This window comes from Crocodylus siamensis, chromosome 1 (assembly GCF_052110815.1).
Source record: "Crocodylus siamensis isolate JL-2025a chromosome 1, ASM5211081v1, whole genome shotgun sequence".
In the NCBI taxonomy this organism is placed as follows: domain Eukaryota; kingdom Metazoa; phylum Chordata; order Crocodylia; family Crocodylidae; genus Crocodylus; species Crocodylus siamensis.
In genome coordinates, this window is record NC_143395.1 from 210011586 (window position 1) to 210029268 (window position 17683).

Below are 17683 nucleotides of genomic sequence, written 5' to 3' on the forward strand. Positions count from 1 at the left end.
CTCATCCCTGAAAAGGAGGCCTTGTAACAGGCAAAATCCCTTTATGTGCAAAAAGAGAAAATAAACTTCCCTAAACAAAACAGAACAAAACCCTGCCTTCCCTCTCTCACACAGAAAAAGCAGAAAGAAGGCAAGGTTTCCTAAATAACAAAGCCTAATGGCTGTAGCTATGCCCTCTGCAGACGGGGTAGCAATCACATCTGGGATCCTGGCAGGACTGTGCTCCCCCCTCATGAAGATGCCATTTTCTCTTTATAGATCTGAAGAAGATGGAGAACAAGGTGCAGCAGTGTTCAGCCTGATGCAAGGTGGCTGGATTTATTGGCTTTCCCTGTCTAAATCTAGATGTACATTTCAGTTTGGAAAGTGAGAGCCATCCACCCTCAGCCCTGCTGATCCTCCCCAATCCTAGGCTGCTGCCTATTCAATTTCTCTTTTTCCTGTTTGAGCCTGTCAGGCTGTACTGCCCCGAAAGGACAGCGTTAATGCACTCGAGTGTGCAAGGCAAAGTGAAAGTGAAATTAGAAGTTGACTGTGCAGACTCAGAGCAGCGTGATTCCTGAACAAGCCCCAGGGTCCCTGGCAGTCTGGAAGTCTTTTGTGTGGAGCACAATGAGCCGGGGGCTTGTCCTTTTCTGTGGACTGCTGGCTCTGAAGGCGGGTGAGTTAAAGGGAGGTGGAGGTGTGCAACGGGGTGAGCTCGCTGGATCCCCAGGACAGTCTCTTTAGGGGTCTGTTTTAAGATCAGGCATCAAGAGAAGGAACCTGCAACAGCCTGCAACAGGCCAGAGAAACAAACTACCTCTCTCTTACATGGAAGGACCCTGAGCTTATGCTGCTGAGAGTCTGGGTTTTCCAGTAGCAAGAGGTGGCAGAGAGGCCAAGGAGCCCTGCGGAGTCAGAGCTACTTCTGGGGAAGGGACAGCCTGCTGCAGGAATCCCTTGGATCCTCCCCTTCTCTGCAGGGGTGCATATGTGTTTGGGAGTGCGTGTGCCATATATCTCAGCTGGTTCATTTCCATCCCTACAGGGTGGACGGAAGATCTAGGCCCCAGTTCCTCATTACGCTCTGTGGACGTGGTTCTGGACTGCCTGTACATAGAGGAAGCTGCAGGAAATTTGCCAGGTTCATTTGCTAGCTCATTCTCCCAGGACAGTGCCACTCTGGTGCTGAGAGATGTCAGTGTCATCGATGATGGGACCTTGGACGATGTCACCAATTATGACGTGCCAGGGGCAAGCACTGGCTCCGCACCCCCCCTCATCTTTGAGGCTTCGGGTGAGTGAGGGAGCTGGGAATAGATTTGTTGCTATGTCAGCCATGGTAATACCCCACAGACTCAAAGCAAGGGCCCAGCCCTCAGGCTTATTGGGTGTTTTATGGACTGAGGGTATAGATGCATACTGTGTTTATTCCAAAGTACTCTCAGTTTACTCTGGGGGAGAAGTGCAGTGCACATGTGACACAGCATTTAGTCCACCGGAAATGCTGTTGTTCAATACAAAGTTACTTCTGGGGGAGTCAGAAGTAAATTAGCTCTGAAGAAAGTGATTCTAATATGTATAAATGACATGCACCCTCTATCACTTTTAATTTCATTCCTAAGTAGCCATTTTGCACCATGCTAACTGGCTTGCCTGTCACCTAGTGGTCAGACACTGGTGTAGCACCCGACTGAGGACAGTCAGCTTGGGAGAGCTGCTTCTTACTGGGTGCATCAACATGTGCAATTAGTACGTAGCAATGAACTCCTGCTGTGCTGCGGCTCAACATGCTGTGGAGGGGCTGGCTGGGGCACGAGGGTGCTACAGTACAGGACTAGGTGGCAGACAGCCCTTGAACTATAGCACTGTCATGCCTCACCCAGCCCCTGTCACAGTCTACATGTGCATTGTAGTATATGTAACTACTCCGCTGTAGGATAGTACTAGGATAGTACGACAGTATTATCCTACAGCAGAGTTAATTTACTGTGCCATAATACTGGCACCCTTGTAGACTATGACACTTTACTGCAAAGCTAATTAGTCAACTTTGCAGTAAAGCGCACTGTGGAGTAAATTACTGCCAAATAAAGGTGTAACTCCATAATAAACGCTTCTTCTGGTTGGACCCGGAGAGGTCACCATTTAACTACAACCCAGAGGTGTGCTAGCCACACCTGTTGTGTGTTTCCACCCTCTGCCGTAAGGAGGTGCAGTTGGAAAGTTCCCTTTGTAGTGATCTGAGCCCACTATTGGCACATCTCATTCCCTGAAGTATTGTCCGTTGCCTAAGTAAGCTGAGAGCCCCAAACTGCAAACTAAAGCTCTCTAATGTTTGTGCAGAGCAGTCTGGCCCTGGGTAGCATTGCTGAGTCTGTGGTGTTTTCTAACACATGACCTTCTATCTCTTTGGGCCCTGCCGCACATTTAAATTAAAGTTGTATAGAATCACCTATAAAGTAGTTACACATTTTCGAGCACTAACTTTGTTGATGATTGGCTCTTTTTATAGTTAGATGGACATTTTTATGGCCTGATAGTTACTTCGCATGTGTGGCTGGTCTGAAGTTACTGCACAACTAACCACTTAATTGTGTGAACAGGGATCCCGGTTGTCTCTGTTTAAAAATTGCAAATTCTCTCAAAACCCCAGATTCTCTGATTAAAGAACCCCAAATCCACATTTTTTCTTGATTAAAATGAAATGCCACTAATATATATGTGTATACACACAGGTATCAATTTACCACAATGCTTTATTGATATACTTACAATTTTAAAGCAATTTAGAAGCCTACTGGTGCCTCATTCATTATAATAAAACAAATTCTAAATACCTATATACTTTGGTATTTGATTTGGGGTTTTTTATCATGGAAAAGGAGAGCTCCCCCTGCCACCTTTGCTCACCAGGATGCAGATCCAGTTGTAGTTGTCCCCTCCACACCCAGCCCTCTCCCACACCCTGTTGCTTCTTTGGACTGAGCAACCCTGATATTCTGGTGCCCTGCCCATGTTGGTGCTTTGCACTTCCACTTCAGTCCCCCAGCCCTGCTAATGCCCCTCACTTCCGACCCCGTGCTGCCAGCTGGGGTGAAGCTGGGAGGACCAGTGCCGTGCTCCACAACAGCTGTGTGAAGCAGAGCACAGCTCTGGGCCAGCCATGCTGCAGGCAGGAGGAGGAGGGTGAGGACCTCCAGGTCCCGTCCTGCCCAGGCTAGCATGCAGCAGCTGTGGTGGCTCTGACTCATGTGGGTGGCAGTGAAGCAAATCTGGCCCTGAGATGGGATGGGGTGGGATGGGATGGAGGGAGGAGGAGGAGGGGAGGCCTGTGGCACCCCCTGCCCTGGACTAGAGATCCTTCACAGTGCCAGGCAGCCTGGCCACACACCCCTGCCTCTGGGTAGTATCTGCTGGCTGCCTCTGCCCCTGGCCCTGAGAGCATGGGCACCAGCCCTGGCACTGCTGGCCCTGCCATGTAGTTCCCCACTACCCCTGATGGGACCCCCACTCCCTTCCCTCACTGGAGGGGCAGGTACCTCTGGGCAGACTCAGTTGGCAACAGTGCAGAAGTGGACTTGCTGGTGGCACTGAGTACTGCCTCAGCCCCCCTATCCTGCCACAGCCCCAGCCCCAGCACCCAGATACCTTCTCCCAGTGCTGACAGGTGCCCCTCCCAACACACACAGCCCCCCAGATGCTCTTCAAGCTATGGCCCTCCAACCCCCACCTCCCAGACTTAACTTCATGAGCAGGTGCAAACAGAAGACCTGGATACCTGGTGATAATTACTTTGCATGTGTGGCTGCTCTTACTTTGCATGTGTGGTGGGTCTAAATTTATTCCACAATTAACCAGTTAATTGTGTAATATATGTACTATGGGGGAGGGGCCTAAGACACTCATTGTATAACATTTCCCCCCTTCTTGTTACAGCCAAGTTGGTAGCCATCCCACATGCAGAATCCCTGCTGCATGCAGACTGTTCTGGGGAGGAGGTGACTTGTGAGATCTCTTTGTACAGCGGACACCAGGCAGACGAGGGGACCTGCCAGTCCTCCTGGTTCATGGGGACCCTGAAGCTGTCCAGTGGGATCAGTATTGCTCTAGTGCTGAGGGGCCCCTGCAGCAGTGATGGGAAGGAAGAGGAGAGAATGACTGTGCTGCACCCAAAGCTGAAGGTCCCTGTAAGCAATGAGGGGACAGTGCTAACAACAGGTAATTAAATGGGGCTGGGATGCACCTGCTGCAGCAAGAGGCATTAGGGGCATTGGGGACCCCAGAATCTTATTCATGCTCTATAAGCAGGTATCCAGTGAAAGCAGAAGTGTGGACTGTGTGGACAGCTGCTAGGGGGAAATCACAAGTGGGTGCCAGAACTAAACAGTCTCCTCAATAAAGGAGAACTAAAATGTATGGGACCCTTGGGGCCACCTCCTTACCTCAGTGAGTCTGCAGTGAGCCCCCCCCAAACAACTCTGCTTTCCCCTGCTCTGCCCTTAGGCATCCAGTTCTGCTCCTGCTGCTCCTCCCCACCACTGTGCCAGTCTGCTGGCTCCTGACTGTGGCAAGTGCCTTGTTTCTCTTCAAAAACATGTTGTAGGGAGAGTAACCATGTGCACCTAGTCCCCATAGTCTGTAGGCTGTGGGAAAAAGGGGAGCTTCTTTTGTGGGAAAGGCACAGTTTATGTGCCTCCACCCACTCCACAACATGGGTCCTCTTGTGTGGGCTGGTTCACTGGGTCCCTTTCCCTACTGTTCTGCACAAGGCCACATGTTTGTAACAGTCTCTCTATCCTTCTTTCCCCCTCTCTGGGTTTCTAGTTGAATTCCAGTCATCATCTCTCACCCCAACCCTGCGCACCCGTCTTGGCAGCTCTGTCATCCTGAACTGCAGGTTTGCCTTGGCACCTGGCTCTCCACTGGCCTGGGTGGAGTGGAGGCTGCAGCACCAAGGCAGTGGGCGCAGTGTGTTCCGGTACCAGGCAGGGAGTGAGCCACAAGAAGGGCAGCCAACGGCCCACGTGGACATGGTGCAGCTGCTGGAGACTGGCGATGCATCACTTAGCCTGCGTGATGTGGGCATGAAGGATGAGGGGACGTATATCTGCTTGGTGTCCAGCCCCAAGCATCAAACACAGCACATCATTCAGCTGCAGCTGGCCGGTGAGGAAATGGGGAGTCTAGTCAGTGGGGAGGTGAGGGAGACAGGCCCTGTGAGCTGAAACCTAACTTAACCTGCCCAGCATCGTTGCTCCCCTTTTTGATTCTGCAGTCCCTTCTCCATTCCTTATTGCCAGGGCAAGGGACTCCTTTGTACTTTTTCATCCCCTCCAAACCAGTTTCTCACTGACCTAACTTTCTTTTCACCCCCCACAGAGCCCCCAAGAGTCCACTTGTTCCCAGAGCTAGTGTCACGGGAGGGGGATGGAACTACGACCCTGACCTGTGAGATCTCTGGCTACTACCCCCTGGATGTCTCAGTGAGCTGGACCCGGGAGTCCCCTGAGGATGAAGACAAGGTGCCCATCCCAAGCTCGGACATATATTTTTCCAGCCACAGGCAAGTCCAGATGGGCACCTACGGCATCAGCTCCTACCTGCTCATCAACTTAGCAACAGAACTGACACCAGTCACCTTCAGCTGCCATGTTTCACACCTAGCCCTTGAGGAGCCAGTTGTGGTTAGTGCCCATCTCAGAGCACCAGGTAAGTAGGTCAGCACTCACTGCCCCTGCTTCCCAGCCTCTGCATCAAGTCTATGATCTCTTAGCCCCAGCTTGCTCATAATACTCCACTCTACATATAGAGTATAGCTCCATTTCTCTTTGCTCCTCTCCCCATTCTTTTTCAACTCCAGTTTCTTTTTCCTACCTGACCTTTCAGGCTTGCTTCCTCCACTCATGTTTTAACCTTATAAAGCCCCATGCAAGTCATATCTCCTACATTATGAAGCACTTTGCACAGTTTGGGATGGAGATCACAAGCATCAAGGGATGCCTTGGAGCAGTGGTGGCCAACCTTTTTCTTTTTTTTTTGCTGGTGGACCACAAGCTTTGGCCTTCCCCAAATGCCACTCTGATCCCTGCCCCCCCAGAGGCATACCTGATAAGTTTTTGCACCCAGGGGCACCAGAAGTTGACTGGGGCTCACTTGCCACACATCATCTTCCTGTGCCACTCATGACATGTGTGCTGAGGGTGAGTCACCTCTTCCTTAGAGTAAGGGAACCAAAAATGGCTGTATTTGGCTCTAGACCTGCTCAAGACCTGTTGTGGGAGTTCAGCCATGCCCAAGGTGTTCCCTGCACTGTCACCCACAACCAGCTATGACCTAGCCACCTCCCACTTCCCATTTCCTTCCTCTGGGGAACTAAACACTGCTCAAGCTCTCTACTGCACTGTTCTACCCAGTGTGCTACCAACTCTGCCTAAGAGCTCCTCTTTTCTGGCACAGGCTACTTTCCTTGGTTGAGCTTGATGCTGTCCCAGAGCTTCTCACTTCTATATCAGGGGAACTAATCTTCTCCCAGGATTCTTTCACATTCTTTCCTCCAATTAGACCAAAACCCCATCCTGGGGCACTTGTGAGGGTTTTAGCTCTGTGAAACACAGGGTCTGCTGAGTCTCCATTTCCTTCTTTCTCCAACAGACCAAAAAACATCCAAAGTGGTTGTGGGAATCATCATCTCTACTGCCCTCTTCGTCGTTGCTCTCTTTGGCCTCATACACAGATGGAGAAAGCCAGGTAAAAGTCTACAGAGCTAAAGCCTCCTCCCCAGCCAGAGCTTCGCAGGTGTTTCTGCACCACATTCCCAGCCCTCCTGGGCAGGGATGCCTGACAATGTCCTGCCAATCTACTCGCAGTGGACAAACTTCAAAATGTGGTGGTGAAACTGCTGTGGGGAACCTCCCTGCATGACTGACCACTCTCAACATCTCTATTGTTTAAATATGCCCAAGAGCCAGGGGAGTTATCCCAGAGCAGTCTCACCAATACATTTTTTGGATTTGGGACTTGTGTGTGCAAGTAGTTATGTGGGGTATACATGAAAGCAGGACAGAGGGATGTTGTACAGACACATACCTGCAATAAGAAATCCTGTACTCTCCTTATTCCCAACCCCTCCTTCCACTGCTTCTGGCTGGGAGAGGCAGGAGGTAGAATAATTTGGAGCATCCTGTAGAGCAGGGGTGGGTAAAATATGGCCTGCGGGCCAGATGAGGCCTACAGAGGGATTTTTGTCTTCCCCATGGTGGGTCCCTTGGTCCTGCCCAGTGCAGGCACAGGGGGCGGCCTGGGCCAGGATGCTGGACAGCACTAGACATGCCTGCCAAGAGAGTGGAGGTAGTTGCTGGCTTCTGAGCCAGAGCGCCAGCACCCAGGTGGCCACTCCCGCCCATCTGCCCCAGTGATCAGAGAGAGCATCGGTGCCTGACATGGGCTGCACGGTACGGCCCCATGCTGGGTGCCTTGGGACAAGAGCCCAGCACCGCTGGCTTCATTCCCAGAGCTGCTGCTCTGAAACACCCCTACTGCATGGCATCTCCAGCTTGACCCCACTGTGCGGCTTCCGTCTGGCACTTACCACCTGATGCATCCCACACAGTCCTATCTGGTCTACACTTTCTCTCCGTGGCCCAGGCCCTCCACTCCTCCCCACCTTGGTGACAGCTCCACTGCCTCCAGAGCCCTGACTCACTGCCAGGCTCCTGCTTCCACTCAGCCCTTTGTTGCCATTCCCAGCTCCTTTCAGCCATACCTGGGGCTGCAAATGACACCTGCTTGGATCTCTCTCCCAGCATTGTTTGGACTGGGCTAATGCTTGGCTTCATGCAGCACTGGGAGTCCACAGAAAGAGCTGAGCTCCCACTGGGTCTGCAGAGGTGGGAACCCCTTGCATTCCGCTGGCTCTGGGGCCCTTCAGCTCCCAAAACTGGGCCCCATCGGCCACGAACCTGGTGCTTACTGTTTGGGTTTCATGGGCTTCTGCCGTTCAACTGGGGATCACAGCTCTGGCCCTGCCTGACTCCCAGATGCCACTCCCCACCCATTCACAGCCCCATCCTGGCTGAGCATGGAGCAGGCCCACGATCTGTTGCCTGCACATCCCTGTGACATGCACCAGTTCCATGAGCAGGGACAAGCAGGAAGTGATGCCTGTTGCAGAGGCATACAGGCAACAGATTGTGGCTCTGCTCCACGTTCGGCCAGGAGGGGCTGTGGACAGGCAGGGAGCACCATCTGGGAGCAGGACAGGCAGGCAGGACTGGGGCTGAGATCCCCAGCTAAGTGGCACCAGCCCATGAAACCCAAACAATGAGCAGTGGCTAGGACCCACATGGGCAGGACATGTGGCCAGGCTGACAGGATCAACCACTTAGGGAGTTTTGGGGAGGGAAGGATGCTGACCCAGTCCACAACAGCTCACCAAAACCTGTGTTACCTGCAGGGCCAAATAATTGTCCACCCCTGCTCTACAGTAAACTCTCAGGCTCCTCTACAGTGCCTTCTGTGGGGAGTGCATAGCTGGAAGCCCCCTTAGCTGGCTCTGCCTCACATATGAAGTAGAAACCTTACTGGGTGAAGAGGTCAGGGCTGACATATCTGGGAGCTCCCCCATAGCTAGTGCTCCTGTTTCAATCCTGTGGCGCCTCCTGCCAGAAGAAACTGAAAATAGGGTAACTGGGAGGTCATCCCAGTGCTTGTGCTTCTCTTCTGACAGGGCCTCTTGGCTGGCAGAGGTAAGGAGAAGGTGGAAAGTTTGTTACCCTTCAGCTGCTGTTAGCAGTAGACCACTAGGGAGGGGGGGAGGGGTAGTACTGATCACTTTTGTCCTGAAACATTTCTGTCTTTCTTTTCAGTTGATCTAAAAGCTGAATAATTTCTGGAGACTTCAGAATGAAAGGGACAGTGACCTCAGCTACCCATGTTCCTGTACCACCTCTGACAGGTGCCATCCCAGAGGGCAATCCAACCACTTAAAAACTGATCTCTTGTTTTACATTAACATTTTTGTCAGGCACCTGAGCCGCATGTGGTAGGGTCAAGAACCCTCACGCTGCTTCTTGTTGGAAGAACAGAGGAGCAATGTGATCTGGGAAAATGGATTCACTGAAAAGGGAATGTCTCCACCTTGGGAAGTTTACCTTGTTAACCCCACTGGCATTGTTCTTCCCACACCACAGGGTCTCACTGCCTTAAGTAGCTGATAACAGGGTTAGGAACTGTTGCTTTATCAAAACAAATAGGGAGTAGGTTGCCTCTAAACCATGGACGCTCTGGGGTGGGGGAACAGCCAGCTCACATCCAGTCTGTGCTGAACATGGAAGGGTTGGTAGAAACTCAATTTCCCACTGGAATTATCCCATCTCTGGTCTTAGTTATGGCTCTAATTAGCCAACAAAGCCCACCTGGATATCTTTTCTGAAAACTGCATTTAGAAAACTCAGAGGAGAGAGAGAATCTGTAATGAATGGGGGTCACTCTAGAGCTGAACCAGACCACACCTGCACAGTTTACTGTTGGGTTTTTTTAGGACCTCTCCAGTTTGATTTGTGGCACATATTAGGTATGAGGTTGGTAGAACAGAGCAGACCTTCACTAATCATTATGTAATTCACAGCTTTCGCCCTTTTGACAGAAATAATCAGCAAAGTAGAAATAGTTTATTCTCTCAGACTTAGTCAAGAGCAGTAGAGTGGAAAACAGGGAAAAAATACTAGGGTAAAGAGATTCTTCCCAGCACTGATCCCTTCCCCATGGGGCACTTCAGCCCTAGCAGCAAAGAGAAATTGAGGCTGGGCAAAAATGTGAACTTCATTTCTTTGATAAATAAATGTAGGACAGATCCAACTGGCACTATTCATAGGCTCTAAGGCAGGCGTGGGCAGTTATTTGGGCCAGAGGGCCACAAAGAGAGTTTTGGTGAGCTGTCATGGGCCAGGTCACCCCTCCAATAGCTCACCAAAACTCCGTAAGTGGCCCTCCAGCCCAAATAATTGCCCACCTCAAATCTAAAGGCAGAAAGAAAACAGGTTACAGAAACCTCACCTTTGTTCCCTCTTCTCCTTGCATCCCCTTCCCTGCCCTGAGTCCCTGATACACTGCCGGGCTGGTATCACTCTGTGTTCCCGCATGCTGCTTCAGGCCAAGTGGGTGCAGCTGGCATGGCTCCTGTCCAACCCAGTTACATGCTGGGGACTCAGGGTCAGGGAGTAGCTGCATCAGCCACTCCAGCTGTGCCCATGTGGCTCAGCCTGAAGCAGCACAGGGGAACACAACGCAGCGCCACGTTAACCACACCCATGCCCCACCATGCATGGCAGAGCCCAGATAACCTAGAGCTCGTGGCCATCTTCCCTTGCACCCCTTTCCTCACCACGGGGGAGAACCTTACCTGAGCTTCCACTTGCTGGGGACCGAGCTGTCTGGTCTGCAAATGGCCACAGGGTCAGGGCTGCACACAGACAGCCTCACCAGGCAGAAGCCTGGCCAGCGCCTCCTGCCTTGAAGTGTACACTGGGGCCTGAGGAGTGGGACAAGACAGTCCTGCCAGGGAAGAGAGTGGCTGCTGAGGCTGCTTCTATAGCCAGCTTGCATGGGGAAGGGAAAAGGGCATGAAGCACCAAAAGCCAGGCCAGACGCAGGCTGGATACAATTCTCAATTCTGCAACCCAAATAACATCATGTGGCAGGCCAGATCTAGCCCACAGGCAATATTTTGACCACCCCTGATCTAAGGCCAGAAGGTATTGCCATGATCATCAACTCTGGATTAAAGCAGGTCTTTAAAAAGATTATCTATATTTATATATTTATATAATTTATGTAATCTTTTTAAAGATATACATATGTATATGTAGTTTCATTGTGTATAGTATATGTAGATATGTGTGTGCAAGTATATAGTTTGTGTTTTGAAAGGGATAAATTCCCAATGCTGAAAAAACATATGCACAAAATTGATTGTGAGTAAGCCTTTTGGCCAAGAAAAATGTGATGAAAATTGAGAGATATTTTAGAAGAGTTCACAAAACGGTTAAAATCTGATTCCATAGCTATGAATCAGGACAGATATGCTTAATATCTATCCTGGTTAAGAGAGGAACCAAAGGGAGTGATTATATTTGATGGGGAATGCTAAAGACATGTTGGAAAATGCCATCATTGGTAGAGCTAAGGACAATAAAAAATATATTTTTTAATGTATTGGGCACGTCTACATGTGCCCCTTTGGCACCATTATTACTGCACCGTGCGCACAGTTATTTTTCACTCCTACATCACTGTAGCAACTCACTATACTGAGGAAGTGCACCTCTACACCAACATAGGCTGCAGCATCGTGGTTTTTGCTCATGGATGCTATGTTAGGAACAAAAGACATCCTTCCAATGGCTAGATCCTTTGGTACATGAAGATGGAACAATAACTAATGATGCAGAAAAGGCACAATTTTTCAATAAATACATTTATGATCCATATATGGAAAGGAGCAGAATGATATATTCAGCTCGCATGAGGATAGTAGTGAACTAGGAGTTCAAGTAGTAGCTAGCATCTGCTAAGGATAATTATTTTTAAATGGGCACACCTACATAATTTAGACCCATTATCCAAGCATGAGGATAACTCTCTCCCACTGTTGTTAATCCTTAATACAACTTGGAATACTGGAGAAATTCCAGAGGATTTGAAGTATGCTAATGGTTTAGCAGTAATCGTAAAGGACAAGTGAGGGGAAAATTAGTGGTCTATTTGTATTCACAGTCCCAGAGAAAACAATGGAAAAACAGGTAGAAAAATAGTTTAACAAGGACTTAAAAGATGGAAGTATAACTAGTACCAGTCAACATGTTTTTTTGAAAAATGGGTCTTGTCAAGTAAGCCTGATTCATGGCTGACATAACACACAGGGTTAGTAAAGATAACTGAAATATAAAGACCTTTGGGAGGCATTGACTTAGCACAGCACCACTTTCTGATGAAGCAGTAATATGCGCTAATGAAAAAGCTCACATTCTCTGGATTAAGCGCTGACCGACAATATTAGAACAGCAGTTGTCAACATAGAATCATCAACACAAAATGGGGTTGTTTATACTGGAGTTTTGCGGAGAGAGGTTTTAGCTTTATGATATTCCATATTGTTGTCAGTGGAAGTAACTCTAAAAGGACTGCTGAAAAATGTGTGGATGATATGAAGATAAGTAGTGTGGCAAATAATGAGAAAAGTAAGGCGGTCATTCTGAGTGACATGGATTGCCTAGTAAACCGGGCATATTCAAACTAAATGCATTGAAATGCACCCAAATACTTGGACAGAAAATGCAACCTATACCTCGAGGATGTGGATTGCATCCTGGAGAGCAGTGGCTTGAAAGAAAGAGTTAGGGGTCATAGTGCCAGGCACCCAAATATATTTTACCTAATATGTTGCCCAGTGCAAAAAAGGAGAGCACAGTCCTGGAGGGGAGTAATGAGTTGGAATGTGATTTTTTTTAACCTCTGTGTACCACACTGATGAGAACTGTGGTAGAATCCTATTGTAAAGAATATGGTAGACTTTTCTATTTATTTTATGAGAATTATGTATATTTCTGTGGGATTAGGTTTACTGTTTTTCTGGCTGAAAGATAATGAAGAGTTAAAAAGTCTTAGTTTCATCTGCAAGAATTCACAAATTCACATTCACAGGCAGAGTCCAGTAGCTAGCAAACAGACAATGGAGGTGTTCATTCATACACTTCAGATGCAGTATGATGGGAAATGTAAAGCAAAGAACTTAAAAAAAAAGAAAAGCTGAGGCTCTGAGGCAAAGATGCTGAGTACATGGGGTCCTGAGGGCCCTGACCCTCTTAGGAAGAGGACTGCCACCTGAAATGCGTAAAACTTTCTAAATGTCCATGATCTTAGCATAACCCCCTTCCCCGCCTCCCCATGACCAAAATAAAAGTCAGTGCCTATGCTTTGAGGACACAAGGGAAAAGGACCTGCAGACAAAGAGTATTGTATGGCTTCCAGCTATTGGGCACTGTTGAGGCCTACTTCATCTTGCAAGGAATGGCCAAATTTAGTTAAGGTAACAGGCTTATAAATTAGTTGTTTTAGCTTTTTTCCTTTCTGGTTTTGATGCTTTTATGAAAAAGAAAATGTTTATATTGAACAACCTGTGCTTTGTTTCTGATCTTGCATACTGATCTTAGACTCCTAGGCTATAAACAGATGTTGTATTTCTCGCAGGACTGGTTGTGCAGCAACTTGTCCCAGAAGGGAGCTCATTGAATTGGCAAGTCCACATGTTGTCCTGAGGAGGGTTCAGAGTGGCTAAATGCACTGCTGCTCTTCTGCCAGCAGGTGGCCAGAGAGCACGTATGGCAGTATGCCTGGTGCTGGAAAGTATCATGGATTCCCCTGACAATGCCAATACTGAGTGGAAGGCTCCTTGGTTGTTCAAGTTGTGCATGGCAAAAAAATTTTGGGAGCAGTTTTGGTGTGATTCACTGTGCAACTCGTGTCCATGACTTTCCATCTGTATTTCCACTGCATTTGTGCTGCCACTACTGACCATGACCCAGGAGCTTCCACCATTGCTGGTCCCTATGGATCTGTATATGGTTGTTGCCTTGAGGACCTTGCTGGTCCAGCATTATGAACTCATGAGCAATACTGAGCAGGAAAGGGAACATTAGTGGACCCTGATGGCTGCCATGACTACTTCCATTCACCACCAAGACTGAGGGAGCTGTACTTGCAGGGGGGGAACCTCGTGTGTGCTTGCTGCCAAACAATGGAGGGTCCGTGGCTATGTCTGACTCCTAATTCATGGCAACAGCTGTCATCCTGAAGTTGTTTTGGATGAAGGTCAGCACACTGTAGTTGGGCAGATGTGGGACCAGCTCCAAACCATAAAGTGGCTTTTCTGGACCAAGGAGATGACAAATGGTGGAAGTCAGTCATCATGGTCACCTTGGACAATAAGCAGAGGCACATAAACTTCCACATGTCTAGGAGCACTTTCATGGAGCTCTGCGCTTAGCTTGTCTCATACATACAGCACTGGACAACAGCAAAACAGGCTCCCTTACCTGTGGAGAAACATGATGCCATTGCTATATGGAAGCTCAGGAACCCAGATGGCCTCTGGGCCATGGCAAACCCTTTTGGTGTGGGCAAGTTGAGAGGCAGTGTAAGAAGTGTGTCCGGCAATCGAATGGGTAACAGCCCCATGCATCATATGCTTTGCCAACCCACAGGAGGTCATGCACAAATTTGCCAGGGGTTCCCCAACTGCACCGGGGTTGTCTATGGTACATAAATTGCCATCCTTTCTCCTGCATACTATGATCAAAAATTCATCACCAACAAGGGGGTTGAGGGAAGGGAGGTGATGAAAGCTTGGGCTGCGTGAGCCTGTGGGCTTTACACAGACCCAGATGAAGGGAGGTGGGAAAAAGATAAACAGGGAAGTAAGAACAGCTTTGGCTGGCTGTGCACAGCTCTTTTCTACCCTTTTTTTTTTATACACTATAGGCATAATTTTGACAACAGGCAGTATTTTTATTATGCAGAACAACAGAAATGTGAAAAGGGGAGGTCCACCAGACAAGTAAACAAATGAAACAAAATAAAGAAATGCCATGGGAAAAACCCCCCAGAAGTGTTTAAGGACACCCATTACTCCCTGTGAATGCCAGCATTCTGTGGGCCTGGTACAGCTGCAGTGCACACATGTGGCATGTCTCCAGGTGGCAGTGGCCACCACTGGAGGACTGTTCAAGCTGTGGGATATGCCTAACTGAGGGCCACGGGGTGCTTACCCCTGCTCCTGCCACAGGGGACTACTGTGGGACGGTGAGGTCCAGTGGCAGCATGTACCCCAGGAGCTATTGGACAGTCCTGCTGGTGGGTTAATCTGCAGGGCAATGGAAGGAACAGTTCAAGGCAGACACAAGGCAATCTGCACACTCTTTCTCCATCTTCACAGATTTCCTATCTTATTTGTGCAGCAATGGCCTCAGCATCTACATATTACCCGGCCAGCCAAATATCAGTGCACCATACCATGACTCCTCAGTCCGACGCCTGACCATGGACAAGTATTGGTTGTGGTACAGTTTCTCTTCCTCCCTCTACCTAGCCTCTGCAACCCAAGAGCATCTGGTCTCCTCCAAAGAAGCTAGTATGTCTGCCTTTGTGGAGGTGCTGGTCTTCCTTTGCCTGGAAGCTTTCTGGGCCCCAGTTTCTGACTGTTGCCTTGGGCTATTATCAGCTACTGAGGTTTCATCACCGCCATTTGCAGGTGTTAGAATGAAAGGTGTTCATTGTTTTTCTCACTGTTCCCTTGATAGCATGAAGAACTCCCCAACAAAAGTTTCAGCTTGCAAGGCCAGCCAGCCAGGGGACAGGCTCGTTCACCCTTCTGACTCAACATGCCAAGTTCACTCTCCCTTGTGCTCCCTAGGGGCCCGGGGCAGTAGGGGACATGGTTGCACAGCCATGGGGCAAACAGCCATGAAGTACAATAAGGGCCAAGTGGGTACAGCCATAGGAACCATGAAACATAGTGGGCCAGTTGAGGGGGGTGGGTGCAGTCTTCTGAGCATGATCTGTTGTCTTGGGACCCCCCTAATGCCCCTCGTCCATAACCACACAATGGTGGCACCCTGGCTGATGTTACCCTGATCCATCTGACCCCACTCTGGAGGCAACACCTGTTCATTGCTGCATAGTGAGAGGCAGTCCAGCAGTCTTTTTTTGCTTCTTACTGCAAGAGATGATAATCCCTGATTGCTCTGACTTGTGAAAACAGCAGGCATGCTGCGATAGGTCACCGGTGAATCTGGCTCTTATGTGGACTGTCAGGAAATATCTAATGGTGTACCTCACTACCATCTACAACCACCTTATGCAGGCTGAGCAGCATGCTAGAAGGGGCATGATCAATCTGCCTCTAGTTTAATCATCAGCCAATAATTCACAAAGACTGAAGACAAGCAGCCACTGCACCACTCAGAGTGCAAAGAAAGCAAGCATTCCCTTCCCCTGGCCCCTACCTGTCTTGAGTTAATTGGTAGACAGCAGCTATGAAGAGTCCACAATCCTAAGAGCTGTATCTGGTGTGCTGAAGGAATGTAGGTGGTGGGGGAGGCAAAAACCTTTTTAGGGTGGTGGGTCCCTTCCCTCCTCATCCTCGCTTCCCCCCCACCTCCTCCCACCATCAACCCCACATGGACTCAGAGCCCCTGGTCCAGCCCATGACCTATTCTCTCCCATAGTGAAATGGCTCTGGACTGCACGCACTGAGTTCACTAGGATGGGGGACCAGGGAAAGGTCATATTGACTTTTGGGGCTTGCATCAGGCTGTAGAAGAGTCTGAAACAATACAACTAATGCTGTGGTGGCCACTTACAGGGGAACCTAAATTGCCATGGTTGTGTGCACTGACTGACCAAGATGATGATTTAAAAGCCACTTGTTTTCTCCTTTCCTTGCTGACTAGCTTGCAATGAATTGCTTGTAATCTTCTTTGTCATGTCTCTGATCCAACCTTTCCATATGGTCTGTTCCCAAAATTCTGCACAGACCACTGCTTCTGATAGTGTTGCCACAACTTGTGGGGTGTATCATCGTGGTGCCACAGGGCATCTCAGGAGATGATCCATGGTTTGCTTCTGACAAACACTTTGGCTGGTTGCATATTGCTTGTAATAAAGTGGCTCTATCTATCCCCAGTGAGTTGTCTGCATGAGAGTGAAGGCTATTACTGCTATTTTCTCAGGGTGGGAGCCAAAGCAAAAAGCTCAAAGGGCATGATCCCTCGTGGCAGCACTTCATTACCCTAATATCTGGACCCAGGACTAGTGCCTTATCTCAAGCTCTGGGCATAAGGGGCCTATTGCTGAGCATTATGGCTATTGTTGTTTTGGTAGAAGGATGAATGAGGTGTTAAGTGAGCAATTAACTTTAAAAGTGCCAATCACTGAATAACTGAAATGGGATGCACAACACAATGACAGCTTAGTGACCATGAAGCACACCCCTCCAAAGAACAATTCAGATTCCATGAATTGCCCATTTGACTTTAGTACCTACTTGCATATCCACTTGGGGGGGTGGGGGCAGGGAGTAGAGAAGGACATGACAGGGCACTCCTCAAACACAGTCCTGCTGTTTCAGTACAGACCCAAACTGCAAGTCTTGGGGGGAAGAGACTGAGAGAAAGAGGCCAAGGGCTATGGTTCAAGCACTGCAGGTAGGGCAATGAGCCATTGAGTTCCAGAGCACTCCAGTTCCTCACCCACCAATCACCTATTGCTTGACTTCTCCCCTAACCTAATGCCATGTACCCTCCCTGAGATCCATTCTGTCACATGTCGAGTCTTTTGGAGTACCATGTTCATATTGGAAAAGAGCGGTCTTGGATGCTGAACATGGGTGGAGGATGGGAAGCTCCAGGCCCTCTGTGTCAGAGCCTAGGTCCATCTAGGAGCCCAGGCAGCTCTGGGGGATGGTCAGCGAGTCTGCTCAGCTCAGCTGGATGGAAAAGCCCTGATCTGGCTCACTGCCTGAGCTGCTGTGCTGACTTGCAAAGTCTGCATGTCTTCAACCATGCTCATGATGGCAGAGTCTTTGTTGCTCCCTTGGGTGGCAAGGTTCGTCATGTCCACTGCATTTTTTAACATGACCATGTAA

The 17683-nt window shown here is 49.1% G+C and overlaps 1 protein-coding gene across 1 annotated transcript; it reads left to right on the forward strand.

Annotated features, from left to right (window-relative positions):
* The first annotated feature begins 557 nt into the window (after window positions 1–557).
* Window positions 558–13157, forward strand: TAPBPL (TAP binding protein like). Its single transcript, XM_090054502.1, has 7 exons — window positions 558–661; window positions 1031–1279; window positions 3922–4203; window positions 4810–5151; window positions 5365–5694; window positions 6637–6732; window positions 8850–13157. Exons 1-7 carry the CDS (start codon window positions 613–615, stop codon window positions 8867–8869), a joined length of 1368 nt encoding a protein of 455 aa, XP_089910628.1. The 5' UTR covers window positions 558–612; the 3' UTR covers window positions 8870–13157.
* Window positions 13158–17683: the final 4526 nt, after the last annotated feature.

Coding starts and splice junctions, on each gene's coding strand:
- TAPBPL (XM_090054502.1), top strand. CDS start 613: ATGAGCCGGGGGCTTGTCCTTTTCTGTGGACTGCTGGCTCTGAAGGCG. Junction 662..1,030: donor ACTGCTGGCTCTGAAGGCGG/GTGAGTTAAAGG, acceptor CCATCCCTACAG/GGTGGACGGAAGATCTAGGC. Junction 4,204..4,809: donor GGGGACAGTGCTAACAACAG/GTAATTAAATGG, acceptor CTGGGTTTCTAG/TTGAATTCCAGTCATCATCT.